This window comes from Carassius carassius, chromosome 4 (genome assembly GCF_963082965.1).
Source record: "Carassius carassius chromosome 4, fCarCar2.1, whole genome shotgun sequence".
In the NCBI taxonomy this organism is placed as follows: Eukaryota; Metazoa; Chordata; class Actinopteri; order Cypriniformes; family Cyprinidae; genus Carassius; species Carassius carassius.
Window position 1 is genome coordinate 37,036,552 of NC_081758.1, and position 22,605 is coordinate 37,059,156.

General features: G+C 36.9%; 1 protein-coding gene across 2 annotated transcripts in view; it reads left to right on the forward strand.

The window, feature by feature from the left end:
- taok3a (TAO kinase 3a) overlaps nt 1-21,758 on the forward strand; it is an 80,077-nt gene extending 58,319 nt beyond the window's left edge. For both annotated transcript variants that reach the window (XM_059548687.1, XM_059548688.1), the window contains exons 11-20: nt 4,250-4,417; nt 5,333-5,518; nt 6,773-6,907; nt 10,056-10,292; nt 10,735-10,863; nt 11,240-11,443; nt 12,349-12,588; nt 12,980-13,192; nt 14,014-14,196; nt 21,033-21,758. In XM_059548687.1, coding sequence (XP_059404670.1) covers nt 4,250-4,417; nt 5,333-5,518; nt 6,773-6,907; nt 10,056-10,292; nt 10,735-10,863; nt 11,240-11,443; nt 12,349-12,588; nt 12,980-13,192; nt 14,014-14,196; nt 21,033-21,194 — 1,857 coding nt within the window. In that variant the 3' untranslated portion in view covers nt 21,195-21,758. The remainder of the gene's footprint in view (nt 1-4,249; nt 4,418-5,332; nt 5,519-6,772; nt 6,908-10,055; nt 10,293-10,734; nt 10,864-11,239; nt 11,444-12,348; nt 12,589-12,979; nt 13,193-14,013; nt 14,197-21,032) is intronic.
- Nucleotides 21,759-22,605: the final 847 nt, after the last annotated feature.

A 22,605-nucleotide genomic window follows, 5' to 3' on the forward strand; every position in this document is an offset into this window, starting at 1 on the left:
CGTATATTGCTTTGTTTGTTTTTGTTTTTTGTTTTTTTTAAGTTAGTTAAACTGTAGTGATATGTTTGTAGCACAGGAAACTCTGCTGTCCATTTGATTACAGAGTAACCGCCTTAGTAACGTATGCCCACACATTCCCAAACCCATGTGTAATTTGTAAAAACGTCAATATCTGCACTTTCGCAGAGATAAAGACGCCCCTGTTCAGTTGGTTAGTGCACTTCCTCTTCACAATATCTGTCAATACTTCCTGCCCTCATTGCTTCCTTACTCATCCATGCCTGCTGACTCACACACATACGTTTTCTTGTGCACAGCCAAGCGCTCAACCCACAGACTATGTCATTCTGCTTTTTGTTTTTTCATTTGCTCACTTCCTGTGCCAACTACATCCTTGGAGGGTTAATAAAAGCAGGAAGAATTTTTGATTGTGCGTGTCTAACTTAACTAATATAACCATGACTTTCTCTCAACCGAATCACTGTGGCTGTAGGTGGACATATTGCTGCGCGGTGACTAATGTTCGTGATATCGTGCTGTGGCGGGAGGCTTATGGATTTAAATCATCACCAAAATAAATGTGTGATAGAATGTAGCAGTACAGTTGGGATATGGTTGATTATTGGCTGCAGGGAAGCTCTGGATACATGATCATTAAGGGATAGTGCTACCAATGTGATTTGTTTGTTTGTTTGTTTGTGCATTGTTTATGTCTGTTTGTGTGGGTGCATGTTACAGGTTATGGTTGATCTGAATGGTGGTCAAAGGTAATCCCATTTAGCCCTGAGAGCTTATTGTCGATTCTAGACATGCACTTCAGGCACAGCCTCACAATGGGGGTGGCCCGGAGTGGAATGGGATCCTGGCGTCTTTTCCATGGGTGCCTTGAGGATTTCATCTGATTTTTTTGTAACAACACAAAAAGAAAAATGCCGTTTTTCATATATTCTCATGTTAAAAATTCAATGTTAAAATTCAGAAATTGTAGTATAATGGCTCAAAAATGAAAATTTGCTGAAAATGTACAGCACTCGCCGTCCAAAATGTAGATGAGATGGTTCTTAATGGGAACCGATTTGGAGAAATTTAGCATTTCATCACTTGCTCACCAATGGATCCTCTGTAGTGAATGGGTGCCATCAGAATGAGAGTCCAAACCACTCATAAAAACATCACAATAATCCACTATGACACATCAGTCCATTAATTAACATCTTGTGAAGTGAAAATCTGTGTTTGCATGAAACGCATCCATCAGTAAGACATTTTTGGCCAAAATACAAGTCCATAAACCATAAAAGCTTTGTTTGATGAAGAAACACACTCCTCTATATCACAGAAAGCCAGAGATCGAGTACATTTTCATCTCATTTAAATTTTTGGTTGAAATACTCTTCTAATTTTCTTGAATATTTCTAGTATTCATGTATCTATTGTGCACTTTTATATAAGACTTGAGACTTTACATTTGTAAACCTTTTTAAACCCGAGAGCATCAAAAAGCTACAAAATGACCAAAGACATCCATCTAGTGCATGTTCAACATGAAAACAACTGAAAAACAGCACAGATGGACCCACATTCAACATGAATGGCTGCTTATTCACATGACATAGCAGTGGCTGAATTTTCTCAAAATTACTCAAAAAGTAGCCTTTTGTTTCAGTTTTGTAGGTGAATATCCACTTCTTCCGGTGACATTCGCTCTCTGTGTATTTCGAAATTGTTTTACTGACTGAAAACCACTTCAGATGATTCAGTGAGCGAGTGGTCTGAACGAATGTGAATGGTTTCAGACTGTTTTGCAAATTCGTTTGGGCAATTCACCTAAAAAGAAAAACTGAATCAAACTAATAATTACTGAATCGGTCATCCAAAATTTGGGTCATGCATGATCACTGATAATTTCATGGAAAACCTTTTTCAGATTAGTCTGAGAGCTCATGGTTCATACAGCCGAACAGCTGCAGGCGCCATTGGTCTTTTCTGCAACCTAGTCCATGCAGAGGTTGAAACTAGGGGAAAAAAATTAATTTCGACCCAGTTTGAGTCTAATACCTCAAGACTGTCCTTCCAAGCTCCTTAAGACCATAAAGAGGTCATTAATCTAAGTCTAGCATTCATTTATTCTGCCCCCACTATTTGCTGCTTCCTAACTGCTGTCTTAATCTCAAATGGGGTCTAAATCCACCTCAATTCTTGACCTATAGAGGTCTTGTCGATTGAGAACGAGCAGTGGATATCACTCACGATCTGACAGTTAGAGCTGGCTCTCTGCAAGACTTCAGATTATGTAATTTCCTCCATTTAAATGGGATAATCCTGTAGATTAGTTTCCTCCCATGCTGGTCAGTCACAGATGCCCGTTTAGAGTGGTGAATGCTTATCTATGTTATCATCGGAAAGCCTAACTGTTAGCTGTTACTGTGCTTAACGGTTGAGCTGTTTGCTTTGCAGTGTTTTACCCGCTCGCAGCACAGCCATGACCTGCTTAAACTAAATGTGTTGTCAACTAAATTAGTGATTCCATTCCAAATCACTCTCCATGGATGTTGACCGAGTGGTTAACATTTACCAAGAGTCATTGAAAGCAATCAAAGGGTTTGAACATTGTTGATTAGGCTTCCAAGATGGGTTTATTTAATCAAAAATACAGCAAAAACAGGAATATTTTGAAATATTATTACAATTTAAAAGAACTGATTTCTATTTTGATATGTTTTAAAATATTATTTATTCTTGTGATGCCAAGCTGAATTTTCAGCATCATTATTTAAGTCTACAGGGTCACATGATCCTTCCGAATTCTTATATGCCGATTTGGTGCTCAAGAAGCATGTTGGATTATTATCAATGTTGAAAACTCTTATGCTGCTCAATATAATTTTGTCAGTGTTCTTTGATGAATAGAAAAATAAAATGAATAGCATTTTTAAAGTGGAATTTAGAGCAGTCAGTTTTATTTTTTACAGTTAATACATGTTTAGAATTAACTAGTCCACCTCAAACAGTCCAATAACAAAGCTTTATTCTTTAGAGTAAAAGATATATGGTCAAATTAATAACAACTTTCAACAGACCACATGGCCATCCAAAGCACTTTAAAAGTTGCCTCACATTCACCCATTCACACACTCATTCATACACCGACTGCGGTGTCAGCCATTCAAGGCGCCATCCAGCTCGTCGGGAGCAGCTGGGCTTAGGTGTCTTGCTCAAGGACACCTCGACACTTGGTCAGGTGGAGCCAGGGATTGAACCACCAACCTTCCGGTTTGTAGACAACCTACATGAACCACTGAGCCACTGCCGCCCTCTTTTATTAACTTAACAAAACTAAGCAAAAACAGGGAACCAGTCTACTTGAAACAAATTTATGAGAATAGTTTATGAATGGAAATACAAAAAATGACCAAGAGGGAGTGTTTTAGAGTAGGTGCATAAAAGAAGATCTTCATGATGCATGTTTTAGAGGAAAAGTCGCTGTCAAAGGGTCTCAGAAGGAGGATTTACCGTACATATTCAAGAGTGGCTGTTTGTAGGAATGGGACAGGGATTGATTTGGATTTTGGACTGTCCTTCTAACAGTTTTCTTCCAAATGAATAAATGATTCCCAGTTGGCCCAGTTGAGTAATGGAAAGAACCGCAGCATGACCAATTAGTTTTTCAAAGACTCTTGGTGTGTGGTTTACAGAGCACAGTTTTGCGAACCCAGTTAACATATGCAGCCACTTGAACTCGAGTCAGTTGTCTTTTTATTTCCATTGAGGAGGTGAGATCAAGTCCCCATTTAGCCAGCCATGTCAGAAACCCTCCTCCATATGGCATATGTCCACTCAAGGCCACATTACACATGAGCACCCTCTAGTGAGCAAAGGACAAACACGAAATGACGTAATTTAGGAGTAATCTGGCATGCTGAGAGGATTGAGACTGTGAGTTTTTCATGCCAGTTGAATAACTCCCTAAATTTTACTCCTGAAATATTTGCTTTTATGAAATGAATGCAATTTGTGTGGTTTTCAGGTGAACACAGGGCCAAATAAAAACACATTTTCCTCTTAGCGAGCCATAAATTGATATAAAAAAACAGAATCTGAGGGTGAATTGTCAGTTCGTTTACACACAGAAGCTGTGTTTGTACATTTGATCACCACATATTGCACTTTTCGTTTGCCTTAGCATGGTTAAAAATTGCAAAACTATTAATTTCACAAATGCACTCTCTGTCCTCTTTGTCCGTTCCAGCATGAGTTTGTGAGGAGAGAGCGTCCTTTACGGGTCCTCATTGATCTGATCCAGAGGACGAAGGATGCAGTCAGAGAGCTGGACAACCTGCAGTACCGTAAAATGAAAAAAATCCTCTACCAAGAGAAACACAATGGCCCAATGGGGGAGTCTCAGGAAGAGGAGGAGGTGGGTACAGGAAATACTCTGAGAAATAAAAGGCCCCCTTGAGTGTCATACACACATGTTGACTTACTGGAGTAAAGGCTGCTGAAAATTAAACTTTGCCTTCACAGGAATAAATTACATTTTAAAATGTACTAAAATCCAACCAAAACATAATTTTAAATTGTTACAATATTTCATAAAATTACAAAAAAAAAATTTTTACGATATTTTTGAATAACAAAACGCAGCCTTGGGTGGAGAATATTCTAAACAGTGACACGGGGCAGTGCAGTCGCCTGTCAATGACATCAGTTACCCTTTGTTACCGCCTTTACTGACGTAGAAACCACGTGACAATAGTGTCGTGGACAAATGCGGAAGTAGCGTTGCGACAAACTTCAACTAGAAAGAGATGCCGATCTCGCTTGTGTTTTACTCGACAGGTGAGTTGTTTTGATTCATATCTTTACAGAAAAAGTATGCTATTATAACGATCAACAAGCATACACGCCAAACAGGGCATCGCGTCTCTAGACCCGCGAGAGGACGCATTTGATCCATAGTCTGATCGCGTCTCTGCATTGACTTTGTATGTAATCTACTCGTGCAAATCGTTGAACTCGCATTAAATCCATGATTTATCTTTCCGTCTGATTGATGGCCGTCAGCGGTTGGGTAGAAGACAACAAATCCCATCATTCCATGCTCCTCCTTAGCGTCATCAAACCACGCGATTGTTATTGTTTTGGTAGTGCGCCCTCTAGTGGCAGGTCCTACAACCTGTACCTTTAAGGCCGGAGGGCTTTCAGTAATGATGTGAATGTGTCTCTGTTTAACAAATAAATTGCTATTAAAGGCCTTGCAGGGAGATGTTGTAAGGTGTTCTTAGTAATTGAATCTGGGTAAATCTGGGTTTTCTGTGTGTCTTTTACACAGGATGGTGATCAGGCAGGCTGTAAGATGAACAGTTTGGGCAGTAATCATTCCATCCCCAGCACCTCTGTTAGCACCGGCAGTCAGAGCAGCAGCGTCAACAGCCTGCAGGAGGTGCCAGATGACTCCTGCTCCGAGCTGCACCATGACCACGACAGCACCCTCGAGTCTTCCACGCACCACAAAAAGGTCCCAGACATACACACTGTCCAGAACTTTTAAAATGCAGTGCAGTCCTTTTTTATTTTTAGTTTTTAAATACTTACTTACCATACTTTCATGGATGCTGACAAACAAAAATAGAACATATGCTTTCCAGACCGTTCCTGGAAATCATTTCCTATGTTTTTCTCTCTTAGTCAAGCTATTTAATTCTCCAGAGGACTGGCTTTTTACAATTTTAATTGTACACACAGTCTTTCAGGGCACAGGGAAGTTATACTTAAAGTTAATATTAGATTTAATGTTCTCTTAAAATATAAAGTTCACCAAATGTGCTTGAGACCGCAATATACTGTGTAGTAAGTAAGTGTTATAGGAACTAAAATAGTTGTTTCTTGTGGTTAAATTGTCTAACAAGACCCGGGCGAATTATTTTAGCAATTGTTGTAAGTATGTCATAGTCAAAGAACATAAGGGTCAAAAGTCAATGACAACATGTTTTTACTATGGCTTCACAATTAATCCAAATAAAACCGAAACCGAATAGAGAAGTGCAAATAGCAAATCACAAAGGCTGCAATTTAATTAAATAAATATATGAACATCCATGAACATTAACTTTGTAATTTTACAGTTATACTTTAAAATATTATTTTTCTTATTTTTCAATGAAATATATATATTTTTTTATTTTATTATATTAAATATTTTATTTGGCAACAATAATAATAATTGTTGTTGTTTTTTATTGTCATATTGACATAAAATTAAATAATTGCTTTTAAAATAGATGCAACACATTTTGTTTTGCTTTTTTTCTTCTAGCACTTTCTCTGAAAGTGTGTGATTTTGGAAGTTCACATCCACTTGCACACACATGATCGACTGATTGGCACTTCCTGTCCTCAAGGAAATTACATCAGCATGCAGGAGAAAAATGTATTGACTTTAGGGGAACTGAGCAGCTCTTCAACATGTTGTACTTCATTGTATTCACTGAGAGAAGACAAAGCCCTCAGGAATATGAATGCTTGAGTTGGACTAAACTTGTTGGTCAATTAATGAAGATATTTTAGGATAGTGAGTCTGTTGGTATTGAATATCCTCATGCTGAAACGTCTCCACTGATCCTACAGCAACAGCAAATAAAACTCCTGCTGCGGCTCTGATAGGGAAGATGCATAGCTTGAATGGACCGCAAGTCGCTTCAGATAAATCCTCAAGAGATTATGTTGTGACACCAAATCCTTGACTGGTTTTATGTGCTTTTTTTGTCCTCAGGATCATCAGTATATCCCTGATGACCTCCCTCACCGGGACCACCGGTCGGACCTGCACCCGTCCTCATCGGAAAGAGCTCCGGCTCATAACTATAAAAACCGTGAGCGCTTCGCCACCATCAAGTCAGCCTCACTGGTGAGGAAAAAGAATGACATCATCCTTACTGTCATCCTCTCATCCCCCCTCCTCTCCTGCTTTTCTTTTTCTATCATGCTTTTGCTTTAATACACTGCGGTCATTTCTGTCTCTGAGGTCTTTGCCTCTTTCTTTTCCTGTTTAAGCCTCTCTTTATTTGACACAACGGTTCAAGACAAAAACGGTCCTACTTTTCTCCTTCACTCTCACGTCTGTTGTCAAGGCAACGTGATTCAGTCAATAGCCAGCTGCACTCCTCGCACGAGTCATTAGTGTTGTTGTCTACTATTAGTTAATATGTTATGATCCAACACAAAAGGATATTCTCATTCCTGTAGGGTTTTGGGAAAAATCTCCTTTTTTGTCAATGTCAGACATTTACGACACAAATAAAGAATTCATTATGCTATTAAGCATGCAAAATAATCTATTGTGATACAACCACTTCCACCCTAATTGATGAATAAATGGAGATCACGGGCAGGCAGTGTAGTTGATCGCAGTATGCTTGGTTTAAAGGATGATGTCACCTGTTTCGGCCCTGTTTCGCTGGAGCGTGAGCACCCTCTAGGGGCAGACAACCGCTGTGGACTTTGTCTGATACTACAGACACTCATCTATCATTTCAGATGATCACAAAGGAGTGTGGCTTTAGTGGGTTTATGGGCATGGTGCACAGTTTTATGTATTTTTTTCCATCGACTTGGTGGTGGAATCAAGTGTGCACTTTTTATTTACTGATACGGGTTTAACTGTTGTGTGGAAGGAGACTCAAGAATCTGGGCTATGTAGGGAAAGAGAATCTCTTTGTGTTTCATATGGGAAGCTGTAGAGGAGGGGTGAGATGTAGAAAGAAAGTGAGACAGGAAAAAGGAGGGAAGAAAAAAGGCAGAAGGTGAGGCTGAAGACATATTGAATGAATGAATGAAATTGATGTATTGGCAAAACTATAGAGATGAAAAAGGCAACGTGAGAATGTCTTTGATGCATAAGAAAAGAGGTTTGTTACCGGTTGTAAATTTAGTATATGATAAATCTCACGGTTTGTTTCTTTTGTTTTTTGTTTTCAAGCAGTTTTGCATTTTGTTGTTTTCCGCTCCCAGTTTACACTGGATCCTCGGCTTTCTTTTAAAACCTAGTGAACTACTGTGCGGTCTGCAATTATTTGTTCCCAGCAAATGCGATTTTCTGTCAGGGTCTGTCCATAAGTGGCAGATTTACTCTGGTGTTCACAATAGGATAGCCGTTTGTGTGGTCCTCATAATTGATTCCAATAGAGTTTTACATTAGCTGTTTCCAAATTGAAGCATGATTCCCTAATAAATGTATAGTTATGCAACAGTTCAGAAGTTTGGGATTTTTTTTAAGTGTTTTTTTTTTTCAGGCTGCATTTATTTGATCTTTTAGCAAAACATTAATATGGGGAAATGTTATTACATTTTAAATAACTGTTAAGTTTAAAATGTAATTTATTCCTGTGATGGCAATGCTGAGTTTTCAGCAGACATTACTCTAGTATTCAGTGCCACATAATCTTTCAGAAATCATTTAAATATGCTGATTTGTTGCTCAAGATTAACAGCATAAGTCTTTACTATTTTGATCAGTGTAATGCGTCCTTGCTGAATGATAGTATCAGTTTCTTAAAAAGAAAAAAAGCTTAACCTTAAATTACATAGTACCTAAATTATTTTATTATTAAAATATAGTTCATTTATATGATTTCTCTTAACTCATCTGCAACCTTAGGTAATGTATTTATCCCTTTGTTGCAGTGCATTCTGGGAATGCATTTGTGTGAGGGATGTATCCAATGCTGCTTTAGAAGGCAGCTTCTACATATTGTAGAAGGATTTTTTTTGCATAATTATCCTGAAAACAAAATCAAGTCACACTGATGGAGTTATGTTGATTATAAATAGCTACATTTTGTTCAGTACCAAAACGTATCAATTAAAAAAAATGCCTTCTAAAGTCTTGTTTCCATCAAACTTTTATTAAAAAAAAAAGTGATGTAAGCATGTATTTAGATTTGACTTGGTCAGAAGTTCAATTTGACCCAGTTAAGGTGCCCATCTGTCACCTTTAACCTGAAAGTGTTTCTGTCACTCCTTCCCATTCTTCCTGTGCCACCGGAGCTTAATGTTATCACATGTCCCTTTGGTGTGGCCGATAGGGGCATTTGGGCTGTGAGCTATTGGATTGGTGACTGCGGTTACAGTGGGGCTACTGATTCAGGGTGATTAGGAAATCTACAGGCATCTCATGTGACTGGCCTACTAAACGCTGCTTAGCCCGTGCGCAGGGCCAGGCCTCTCTGAGAACCTCATTCATTCCCGGCGCACCTGCGAGGAGAGAGAAGCAGTGTTCACCCTCTCTCTTTATCCCCATCCCTCTCTCGCTCTCCCTTTCTCTCCCGGTGGGTTTTGAGCGAGTGCTTTTGGGGGGATGTAATGCAGGCGACTCTCAATGTTCTCACGGGTGGTTTATTTCGCCAACATGTTTGGCTTGAGGAATTCAGGTGGGAGTTACGAGAAACTCAACGAACAGTTTGATCTGGACACGCCCTTTTTCCAGGTTTGTCTTCCGGGGATTTGCAGAAATCAAGGAAACGGTGGGGTTTTTCTGATTTCATTTCTATATTTAGTGGAATTGGTCAGTATAATAATATAGTACCGGTACTTGCTATTTTCATGTTACTTTGATATCACAAGAACTTTAAGTCTTATCAGTTGCTTTGCTGTAGATTTCACGGCTTTTTCTGGTTATTCTGCTCTCATAAAGTGAGAAGATGACACTGATCATCTTATGATCTGGTTACACGGTTCAATGGACATTACCTAATGAATTATATCACTGGACTATTTCTTGTTTCTCTTTTCAGTTCTTCACAATCCTGAGATATTTTCATGGGCATGCTTTAGAAACATTCCCACAGGTTACAATTTAAAAGTTGCCAATAGGGATTTAAAATTGACAAAATTGGGAGAAATTTGAAGTTTTCAAGTAGGGAAATGCATGTAACCTGATACCTCATTTTGAATGATCTGACGATGTCTTAAGATTTCCGCCATTTACTAAATTTTTGAGTTAACGCAACCTTTGGTCACCATCATTCAGACGTCAGTTCTTCCCTTTTTCCATCTAGGTAACGCGACAGATCCACGAACATGAGCAGGAAAATGAGCTCAGAGAGCAGATGTCAGGGTACAAACGCATGCGACGGCAGCACCAGAAGCAGCTGATTGCTCTGGAGAACAAGCTGAAGGCAGAGATGGATGAGCACAGGCTGAAGCTCCAAAAAGAACTGGAAACCCACGCCAACAATGCCTTCATTGAGCTGGAGAAACTTGCCAAGAAGCACGCCATCCAAACTGACAAAGAAGTGGGTGATGATTCTTTATTCTTCTGCTGAGACCCAAAGAGTTTATAGTTACTAGCCAATCAAATATTGGTCAATTAAAATAGACATTATGTTTACTAAAAACAATGATTGACCAAAATATCCTCTAGAATGGTTATTCTGAGACTTGCATTACATCTTTACATTACAACCTCTTAACGATAAATACTGTACAAAGTTGAAAAAAGAAATTAGTTCAAAAGTTCATGTAGATCATGTGAAATATGCCCCAGTTTATATTATTATTTTCCATATTGCATGTTAAACATGTAAATAGCCAAGGGATGCATGCTAATTATTCATGTAGCATATGTTGATTAGTATGTTAATGAAGCCAGAGAAGAAAATGGAATTGTGTGGTTTAGTTCATTTTCAGATGTTTTGACATTTAATAAAAATGATAAATCTGTTTTATGTTCCTCAGATGAAAACACTGGGAGCTGATGAGAAGAAGTTCCAGCAGCAAATCATGGCCCAGCAGAAGAAAGAGCTCACCAACTTCCTTGATAACCAGAAGAAACAGTATAAGCTGTGCAAGGAGAAGATCAAAGAGGTTCTTGTCTAGTTCCTACAAGTTGAGACTAAAATTGACCCCATTTTCTAGAAAATTCATATTTCAAAGAAAATTTTCTAAATGACTTTCCTATTCTATTCTTAACTTATCAAACTAACTATTTTTTTTTATTTCATTCCTAAATGCGTCATATAGAAAAAGCTTTGATCCAATTAATTAAATCAAGTCCTGCAATACATTTTACTTTTTTACTAAATATTTGGCATGGAAAAACACCACATTACTGGAGGAAAATGGGTTGCAATTGGCATTTTTTAAATATGGTAGTTCTTGGCAATAAAAATAAGTTTTAGTCTAAAATCCCCCCTTTTAATTCCTGTGTCTCTTTTCATGATGCTTATGATTCTATGGTCAGGAAATGAGTGAAGACCACAGCACACCTAAGAAAGAGAAGCAGGAGAGGCTCTCCAAGCACAAGGAGAACATTCAGCACTCTCAGGCTGAAGAAGAGGCTCAGCTTCTGGGTCAGCAGAGGGCTTTCTACGATAGAAACTGCAGGGCCTTCAAACGCAAGATCATGGTCAAGAGGCACGAGTTTGAGCAGGAGCAGTTACGAGAGGTGGGGATGAAATGCTTCAGAAGTCAGAAAAAGAGACAAAAGACTGCTTAGCACTCTGAAATTTGTGTATTTAAACGTTTTGGGGTCAGTAAGATTGTTGTTGTTTTTTTTAATAATGAAAACTTAATAGAATATTTCTCTTATTTCAAGATGGATTATACTAAATGTTTCTTGAGCACCAAATTTCACAATATTACGATTTTTACTGTGTTTTAAATAAATTAAATGCAGCCTTGGTGAAAAAAAAAAAAAAAAAAAACATCTTACTGATCCTATACCTTTGAATGGTAGTGTGTATGTATACAGTATGTACAAGATAATGAAGGCTTTTCTCAGGGTTCCTGTAAATTTTGAACCGTTTTTCTGGGTTTGTGTTTTCAATTAATCTGATTTGAAAATAAGTAATGCAGCAATGTGCAAATCTCTTAATCTAGTGCTTTAATCTACTGGAAACCTTGGAAAATTGTACTGGGTCTAAACCCATATATGGTCTATAAAACAACAAATATGATGCATAATGGTCCAGTGGTTTGCAAACCTAGTCCAAACATTATATTTATATCGAAGGAGGTTTCCCTGCCATATCTAGTGACCAGAATATCATCATTTAAGAAACTACATAGAGACCAGCTCTTTTGGGCAACTAAACGATCACCTGTTGACCAAAATGAACACCCTAACAACCTAGTTGTGCCACAGCAAGTGTCCACATAGGATTTGGCTAGAAAAAAGTCAGAATACCTCAACAATCACAGCAAATACCCTGGCATTTTGTACAGAAAACACCACTAATTTTCTTAAGGATATGTAAAAATCCAGTTATTAACATTAGTAGATTTAAAAGAGACCTTATTATTTAATTAACTTAATCTTGTCATATAAATTTCTGGCTTTCTGTCTGTCAGGAGTTGAATAAGAAGAAGACCCAGAAGGAAATGGAGCATGCTATGTTGATCAGACAAGACGAGTCGACTCAAGAACTTGAGCACAGACAGCTGAAGACGCTACAGAAACTTCGCATGGATCTGATCCGCCTGCAGCACCAAACAGAGCTGGAGAACCAGATCGAATACAACAACCGGAGAGAGAGAGAACTGCACAGGAAACATGTGCTCGAACTACGGCAGCAGCCTAAGAACCTCAAGGTACCACCAACTGTGGCAAAAAAGCATTTCTTATTTCTTAGCTATATATAGTGAGAATTTAACCTACAAAATCTATGTAGGTCTCATTGTTTCTATGAGTGTGATTGCAAAATTAACCTTGTTTTTTAGAAACTGGGTAGATATTATGAACATAAGCAGGTCAGTCAAGACTGATGATTCTTTGATGTCTTTATCTGAGAAACATTTAATATTTAAACATTGCATTGTATAGGTACTTGGCTCATTTTAATATAAACAAAATCACTTTACACTAAGGTTCCATTCGTTAACATTAGTTAAAAAAAAAATTCAAAACAATTAATCATACTTCTACAGCATTAATTAACCTGTCATTTTGGGTTTATTCAACTTTGAGTCTTGTCTCTTGCAGGCTATGGAGCTTCAGATAAAGAAACAGTTCCAGGATACGTGTAAAGTCCAGACAAAACAGTACAAGGCCCTGCGGCACCATCAGCTAGAGGTGACCCCCAAAAGCGAGCACAAGACGGTGTTGAAAGCCCTGAAGGATGAGCAAACGCGCAAACTGGCCATCCTGGCCGAGCAGTACGAGCAGAGCATCAACGAGATGATGGCATCACAGGCAGTGAGTGAAGAAATAACTCCATTAACAGGCCAATGAGTTCACATCAACCATGTATTCTAATATCTATGTGAGCTAATTATAGGAATAGACACTTGGAATATCATTGACAAAGCATTTAATGTCCATAATGTGACATTTTTTCAAGAGAAAAAGAATAAGTAGTGGATAATAATTTGTAATATTTGTAATGGTGTTTGCTAAAGTATATAGAGTGCAGCAGTCGTGTTCTAGAAGTAAAAACTCCGTTCATTTTCTCCATAGGGATTTGATTTTTAAAGACTACTTATAAATCTGTAAAGAAATACTGTTCCAAGGTAGTTAATTGACGGTGTATGCTTTTTTTTTGAAGCCATCCATTTGCACTAATCCAACTTGTTTTTAAATTATTTCTTTAACAGCTGAATTTGTGGTGGAAAACTACATTACCCATAATGCTACTTTATAGAAAAATCCACCAATCAGATTTGTAGAGGGCAAATTGCACCAAAAGAGCTCTTTGAGGAAAGACCTCTCCTATGATTTGATACTACTTTTTTTTTTTGCTTCAGATAAACATTTGTAATGTTATAATACACCTTAATAGTTGGCTGGCTTGGTTAATGGCTTATAACACTTTAATCAATATTTTTTTTTTCAAATCCTTTTGGAAAATGGATGGAGAAAAATACTTTGTGTAGATTTAAATTTACCATAAAAAAACAGAGGCCTGCTGTTTGAAATTCCAGTCTCGGACTGTTGCCCATACAAGAAGGCTATTGATGGTCGACCCATGCAAACCTTCTGAAGCTCACATGCGCGCACGTGTGTGTGTTTTTGTGTAGCTCCGTCTGGATGAGGCTCAGGAGGCGGAGTGTCAGGCACTGAGACAGCAGCTGCAGCAGGAGATGGAGTTACTCAGTGCGTACCAGAGCAAGATCAAGATTCAGACCGAGGCTCAGCACGAGCGCGAGCAACAGAAACTGGAGCAGAAAGTCTCACTGCGCCGAGCACACCTTGAACAGAAGGTCTAGTTCTGTTATTCATTTACATTTTACATTTATTCATTTTAGCTGACGCTTTTATCCAAAGCGACTTACAATTGCTATATATGTCAGAGGTCGCACGCCTCTGGAGCAACTAGGGGTTAAGTGTCTTGCTCAGGGACACACTGGCGGTTCACAGTGGATTCGAACCCGGGTCTCCCACACCACAGGCATGCGTCTTATCCACTGCGCTAACACCACCCCCAGCTTATTAACCTCTAATGTACCCACACTCTCTCATCATCAATAGTGCTCTGCCAATATAGGTTTTTCAGTGGCCAAAATAGAGAGGATATTTAGTAAGCAGTTTATATAATTTAACGTTGCATTTAATAAAATGCACTTTTTCTTTCTTTGCGCATCTATATAAAATCTGCATTTTATTCAGTATTTTTATTTATTCAGTATCAGTTTAATCTCATAAAATGTAGAATAATAAAATGTTTCCACAAAAATATTAAGCAGCACAATTGTTTTCAGTATTGATAAATGTTTCTTGGGCTGCAAATCATCATATTAGAATGATTTCTGAAGGATCAATCCACACTGAAGACACAGGAATGAACTACATTTTATTTTTTTTATTGTAATATTTAAGTATTGCTGTTTTTACTGAAACTTTATATATTTAATAAAGAAATAGATGTTAAGCAATATGTTATTAATATAATATACTCAATCTTTAATTGTATATATTGTATTTAGCATATTTGAATTGTATTCATTCAAAAATATATTAGATGCTAATTGATTCTTTAATCTCTAAATATATAAATATATATATAATTGTAAAAAAAAAAAAATATGTATATGTGTATGTATGTGTGTGTGTGTGTGTGTGTATATATATATGTATGTATATATATATATATATATATATATATATATATAGGCTATATATATATATATATATATATATATATATATATATATATATATATATATATATATATATATATATATAGGCTATATATATATATATATATATATAGGCTATATATATATATATATATATATATATATATATATATATATATATATAGGCTATATACACACATATATACACACATATACACACATATATGTGTGTATATATGTGTATGTATATATATATATATATATATATATATATATATATATATATATATATATATATATATATATATATATATATATTATGTATGTATATATATATATATATGTGTATGTATTTTTATGTATTATGTATTTTTTCTTTCACACACTTTCATTCATCTTGCACATGCATACATTTCTACTCTTACACACACTTGCATTATGCATATTTTTTTGCTTTCAAACTCATACATTCTCCTTTTACATATATTTCTACTCTCACACACATACATTCTCCTTTCACATACATATACAAACATGCATATATAGAATGTATGTAAGAGAAGAATGTATGTATGTGTGAGAGAGAGTATAGTGGAAACGGAAGACGTTTAGTTGAAACGGAAGGCAGGTTAGGTGCGATCAGGCTCACCGTGACAGGTCTTGATCAGCATGGCTGAGGTAGTTGAGGAAGCCGCAGATGTATTTCAGCAAGCTATCTGGGTTTTAAAAATAAATAAATATTATTATTGTGAAAAGGTTACATGGCCTCGTCCTTTGAGCGAGTTGTGATTGAGGACGCGAGCTCACCCAGCCAGCAATATAGTGTTGGCCCAGATCCGGCCCACATCTGGCCCGCATGAAATCGATGCGGGCCAGATCTGGGCCGACACTGCTTGCTGTCTGGGCAGCCTCAGACGTGTTGCCAGATAGAGGTATTATAAGCGTCCAAGGTTTTTTTTTTTCATTTAATTTAGAAAGTGAATTAAGTGGGAGGTTGCAAGTTAGGGACAGCGATATCTTTATATTATTTAAATAACTCATGACTCACAGCGGTTTATTTATTTTTAGATTTTCATTTACTTCAATTGCAGCTCTGCTTGCAGCAATAACTCAGTGCTAGATTAGTGATCTATAAGCGCCACCTGCTGTCAGAGATTGAATTAGCATTTTCAGCAGAATCAGAAAGAGCTTTATTGCCAAGTGTTTACACACAGAAGAAATTTCGTCAGGAGCTTCCAGTACAGAAAGTACAAACATAGTGCAGACACACATATAATTAAGGAAATAAAACTAATAATAATAATGAAAAATTAATTCAGCCAATCTGATGTTTTTGTTTTGTGCACTTGCTTCATGTTGCATATATTTTTTGTTTGTTTGTTTGTTTGCTCAAGGTTAGTTTGGCCAGTAACAGAGCAAATAAAAAATTAATAAATAAAAAAAAAATAAAAAAAATAAGAACTAAATAAATTGGCAACGAGAATGGGAATCGGCTCATTTGATTGTAAAATAAATAAAAACCTGATCAGTGCATCCTTAACTGGAATAGTTAGGACTACCTGAAAGACCTGAAAAAGCATGGTTTATTTCAGTTTTATCTTTGAACTATTGTACCTATTTGTGCAAAGCGGTTATTATTTATTACAATACAATGTTACAGTCAACAATGAAAACAATAAGTCTTATTGATTGATTGATTGATTGTGGCAAGTCCTGTAAAAATTTTGCCAGGGCAAGTAAAGAAAAAATTAAACCACTGGCCGAACCGGACCAGTAGAAAATGTCTTTAGCATTAAGCCCTGTTAATACGATCAAAATCAGTGTCTTAGAACTTGTACACAGATCTGCAGAACACGTAGGTTACATAGTGATTTGTTAAAAAACTTAAAATATGTACTTGAAAAGAAAACAGGATGACTTTAAAAGAAAATAGCATAACTGTAAAATTGTGAGGAAGAGCTGAGCAGGTCTTGCTCATGTATTTCCTGGTCTGAGAGTGACTTCCTGCTTATACAGGAAGTAATGGATACCAAAAAAGGTAGAAATATATATATGTAAAAGGAGAATGCATGTGTGTGAAAGCAAAAAAAAATTATGTATGTGTGAGGAGAATTTGTGTGTAAAGCAAGAATATATGTATTTGAAAGGAGAATGTAAGTGTGTGGGAGTAGAAATGTATGTATGTGTAAGGAGAGTGTATGTGTGTGAGAGTAAAATGTATGTATGTGAAAGGAGAATATATGTGTGAGAGAGTAGAAATGTATGTATGTGAAAGGAGAATATATGTGTGTGAGAGTAGAAATGTATGTATGTGAATGGAGAATGTATGTGTGTGAGAGTAGAAATGTATGTATGTGAAAGGAGAATATATGTGTGTGAGAGTAGAAATGTATGTATGTGAAAGGAGAATATATGTGTGTGAGAGTAGAAATGTATGTATGTGAAAGGAGAATATATGTATGTGAGAGTAGAAATGTATGTATGTGAATGGAGAATGTATGTGTGTGAGAGTAGAAATGTATGTATGTGAATGGAGAATGTATGTGTGTGAGAGTGCCAGAATGAATTATGGCTTGTATGGCCCCCCATATGTATACATATGTATGTATGTATGTATATATATATATATATATATATAAATATGTATGTATATATATGTATATGTGTATCATATATGTATCATAGGTACACTTCAACTATGTGAGACAAAATGTAAAAAAATTTGCAATTTTTTTTGATTATATACCCTTTGTTGGCGATGACAGAGCTCAAACATTTTCTGTAAGTCTTCACAAGGTTTTCACACACTGTTGCTGGTATTTTGGCCCATTCCTCCATGCAGATCTCCTCTAGAGCAGTGATGTTTTTGGGCAACACAGACTTTCAACTGCCTCCAAAGATTTTCTATGGGGTTGAGATCTGGAGACTGGCTAGGTCACTCCAGGACCTTGAAATGCTTCTTACGAAACCACTTCTTCGTTACCCAGGTGGTGTGTTTGGGATCATTGTCATGCTGAAAGACCCAGCCATGTTTCAGGTTTCCACTCAAAATCTCACGATACATGGCCCCATTCATTCTTTCCTTTACACGGATCAGTCGTCCAGGTCCCTTTGCAGAAAAACAGCCCCGAAGCTTGTTTCCACCCTCATGCTTCACAGTAGGTATGGTGTTCTTTGGATGCAACTCAGCATTCCAGTTTTTACCAAAAAGTTCTATTTTGGTTTCATCTGACCATATGACATTGTCCCAATCCTCTTCTGGATCATCCAAATGCTCTCTAGAGTCCCTGGTGGCGTAGTGTGTTACTGATGGTAGCCTTTGTCACTTTGGTCCCAGCTCTCTGCGGGTCATTTACTAGGTCCCCCTTTATGGTTCTGAGATTTTTGCTCACCGTTCTTGTGGTCATTTTGACCCCACGGGGTGAGATCTTGTGTGGAGCCCCAGATCGAGGGAGATTATCATTGGTCTTGTATGTCTTCCATTTCCTAATAATTGCTCCCACAGTTGATTTCTTCACACCAAGCTGCTTACCTATTGCAGATTCAGTCTTCCCAGCCTGGTGCAGGTCTACAATTTTGTTTCTGGTGTCCTTTGACAGCTATTTGGTCTCGGCCATAGTGGAGTTTGGAGTGTGACTGTTTGAGGTTGTGGACAGGTGTCTTTTATACTGATAACAACTGGAGGACAGAGGAGCCTCTTAAATAACTTGTTACAGGTCTGTGAGAGCCAGAAATCTTGCTTGTTTGTAGGAGACCAAATACTTATTTTCCACCATAATTTGCAAATAAATTCATTAAAGATCCTACCAGAGGTGGAAAGTAACGAATTACATTTACTCGCGTTACTGTAATTGAGTAGCTTTTTTGTGTACTAATACTTTTTAAAGTAATTTTTTAAATCTGTAATTTTACTTTTACTTAAGTATATTTTGTTTGAAGTATTGTACTTCGCTACATTTTAAAACACATTAATTACTGAGTAAAAAAAAAAAAAGAAAGAAAAAAATCGCTCCCTGGAAACTACGTCAGTAAATAATGGGCAGGAGGGCAAACTGGCGCTAAAATCACAAGAAAGATGCAGACGGACAAAACAGGCGTTAGTGGTGCAGACACCGCTGAAAACGAAACCCCGTCATATTCTGAAGTTGAACTCGAAGGAAATGAAGTGAACCCCTGGCCATATGTATGCTCTATTATGCATATATATATATATATATATATATATATATATATATATATAACAGTTCAGTAAACAAGTTAATTAAGAGACTTGCGTTTTAGACACCATATTGCCTTTTTTAGCTCTATTTCTACAACAGAAAATAATTCCAAACACAGCCACCAAAGCACAGTTTTGCGTCTCTGAGCAACGTGACAGTGTTTCGTTCCTGAATGAATCAACCGTTTAAATGATTCGGTTCAATCGCAATGACTCACTTATTAACAGTGACTTGCTGACACATACTGGCCATTTTAATTTCACATTTAAAGTATCTTTTGATTTTTTTTTAAATAATTAATTTCTTATCATTTCAAATGAGTTTTCAACATTTTATGTCTTGTATATCAAAACAGTATTCATGCATTTGTAACTGCAGGTTAAATGCATTCTTGTCCTGCACTAAACAGTGTAATACATCTAAATGCCACTTCCAATGAATCTTCTGCATTTCCTCTGCATTAAAAGATGAGTTTGTTGATACTGATTTGCCTGGTAACAGCCCAAATGTTTTATTATTCTAAATAACTGATTCCTTTAATTAAAAACAACTAGTTTGAGATTAATAGATCTATCCCAGGTATGTCAAACTCAGTTCCTGGAGGGCCGTAGCCCTGCAGAGTTTAGTTCTAACCCTGCTCCAGCACACATATCATGTAGTTTTCAAATAAACCTAAATGATTAGATTAGCTGGATCAGGTGTGTTTAATTAGGGTTATATCTAAACTGTGCAGGACTGTGGCCCTCCAGGAACTGAGTTTGACACCCTTGGCCTGTCCCATTTTGACTCCCTCCCACTGTTAAAATGTAACTAAGTAATTTTTAGTCTGAGTAAAGTTTAAATGAGCTACTTTTTACTTTTACTTGAGTAGATTTTTAGACTGGTACTTTTACTTGTACTTAAGTAAAATTTCATTAATGTAATGGTACTTTTACTTGAGTAGAATGTTTTTGTACTCTTTCCACCTCTGGATCCTACAATGTGATTTTCTGGATTTTTTTTACATTTTGTCTCTCATAGTTGAAGACTGACTAAATATTTATTTTCCCCATTGTGTGTGTGTGTGTGTGTGTGTGTGTGTGTATATATATATATATAGTACAGACCAAAAGTTTGGACACACCTTCTCATTCAAAGAGTTTTCTTTATTTTCATGACTATGAAAATTGTAGATTCACACTGAAGGCATCAAAACTATAAATTAACACATGTGGAACTATATGTGGAATTATATACATAACAAAAAAGTGTGAAACAACTGAAAATATGTCATATTCTAGGTTCTTCAAAGTAGCCACCTTTTGCTTTGATTACTGCTTTGCACACTCTTGGCATTCTCTTGATGAGCTTCAAGAGGTAGTCACCTGAAATGGTCTTCCAACAGTCTTGAAGGAGTTCCCCGAGAGATGCTTAGCACTTGCTTGGCCCTTTTGCCTTCTGTCAGCGGTCCAGCTCACCCCTAAACCATCTCGATTGGGTTCAGGTCCGGTGACTGTGGAGGCCAGGTCATCTGGCGCAGCACCCCATCACTCTCCTTCTTGGTCAAATAGCCCTTGATGCCTTCAGTGTGACTCTACAATTTTCATAGTCATGAAAATAAAGAAAACTCTTTGAATGAGAAGGTGTGTCCAAACTTTTGGTCTATACTGTGTATATATGTATATGTACTGAAAGCTCGTAGCTCCTTCTTCACCTCTGTTGGGCCTCTGTTTTGTTTGAGCTTCTGTCCTGTGTTTTCAGATTGAGGAGGAGCTGGCTTCTCTTCAGAAAGAGCGCACTGACCGAATCAAACACCTGCTGGACCGTCAGGAGAGAGAAATCGACGCCTTCGATATGGAAAGCCTTCGTATGGGTTTCAATAACTTGGGTGCTTTGGACTACCCTAAAGATGACTACAGATGAGACCATAACACTCCACACCATCCTCCCTCTTTCCTGCTCGTCCACTTATCCTTGTTTTTGTTTTTGGAACAAATCTGTTGTTTTTGCTACTGACAGTCCTATCAATCCTCTGGGCTAGTGCCTGCACAGGCCTTACACATTTCTAGACACATCATGGGAGAACATGCTGGATAACATCCTTTAGTTGTCTCTTTTTATATATAAATATTATATACGAGACAATTAAATCTGTCAGTGTTGATGTCAATGTTTTCTCGTGCAATGATAACACTTTCAGTGTAATTACAATTAAATATTTCAAGAGATTTCAAGACATAAGCAATATGAACAGGAGTTTGTATTGCTAATTTTAATCCAGATGCACTGTTTTTTTTTTTTGTTTTTTTTTTTGACAGGTTGTGTGATTTAAGAATTTTTTTAAAGGTTTTTTTTTTTTTTTTCTGCAGCCTCCACCTCTTGCTGCTTGAATCTCTATTTGGTATTTATTCACCCAGAGAAAATGACAAATACCTTTTAAGTATTGGCGAAATTTGATAAAGTTTGCATATTAAAACAGTGTACATATTTGATAGTTGCATCTGTGACTCTGAGATTCTTATGGTAATTGAATATTTTATTTTTTTGAGAACCCACTGCATTCATATGTACATTATCATAATTCACCTCAGCTGAGGTGCACAATGTGATTAATACATATGTGAATCTTAACTCGTGGTACCCGCACAAAGGGCTGAAGGGGAAGGGACATGTATTTTGTGTATAGAAGGCTTTATGGAGAACTTTAATTATTTTCCTATTACATTTTAACTGAATTGCAATTTCTTTTTATATATACATATATATACAAACACACATCTATATATAATAAGTGTTTCACCAGCCTTTCCCTCCTGCAGTCACTGGTGAAATAGTTTCAAAAACCTATAATTTCATGATTCGGGTTTCTATTTGATTCTCGGTATCTTCTCCAGCTGTGTATTTTCGACAAAGTCCCATTAGTGAATAAAAACGCTTTACTGTCGCATGCACTTTACATTTGTTTTCTGGTGATGAGGCATGATTCTGTCAGAGCTTTTAATTATATTTGTAAATAAAGTGCTCATCACACAGGCAGCGACTTTCCATAGTCTGTTTTTGTTTTCCAGGAATTTTATTCCAACGTGTGAATTTCCAGTATATAGCAATGACGGTTTTGTGAAATTAAAGGTGCAGCCATAAATACAACACAAATTCGCCTTGAATTTTATTCAAAGGTGCAAAGTCTTTCTCCTTTTTTTTTCTTTTCTTTTTTGAAGGCTGTCTGAATGATTCAAAGCTTAGTGACCTAAATGAAGGCATTGACTGAAATTGCTTGATCAATTACCTTTCAATTCAACTAGAACAAAATAAATTCATCATTCCTACAAGGCTT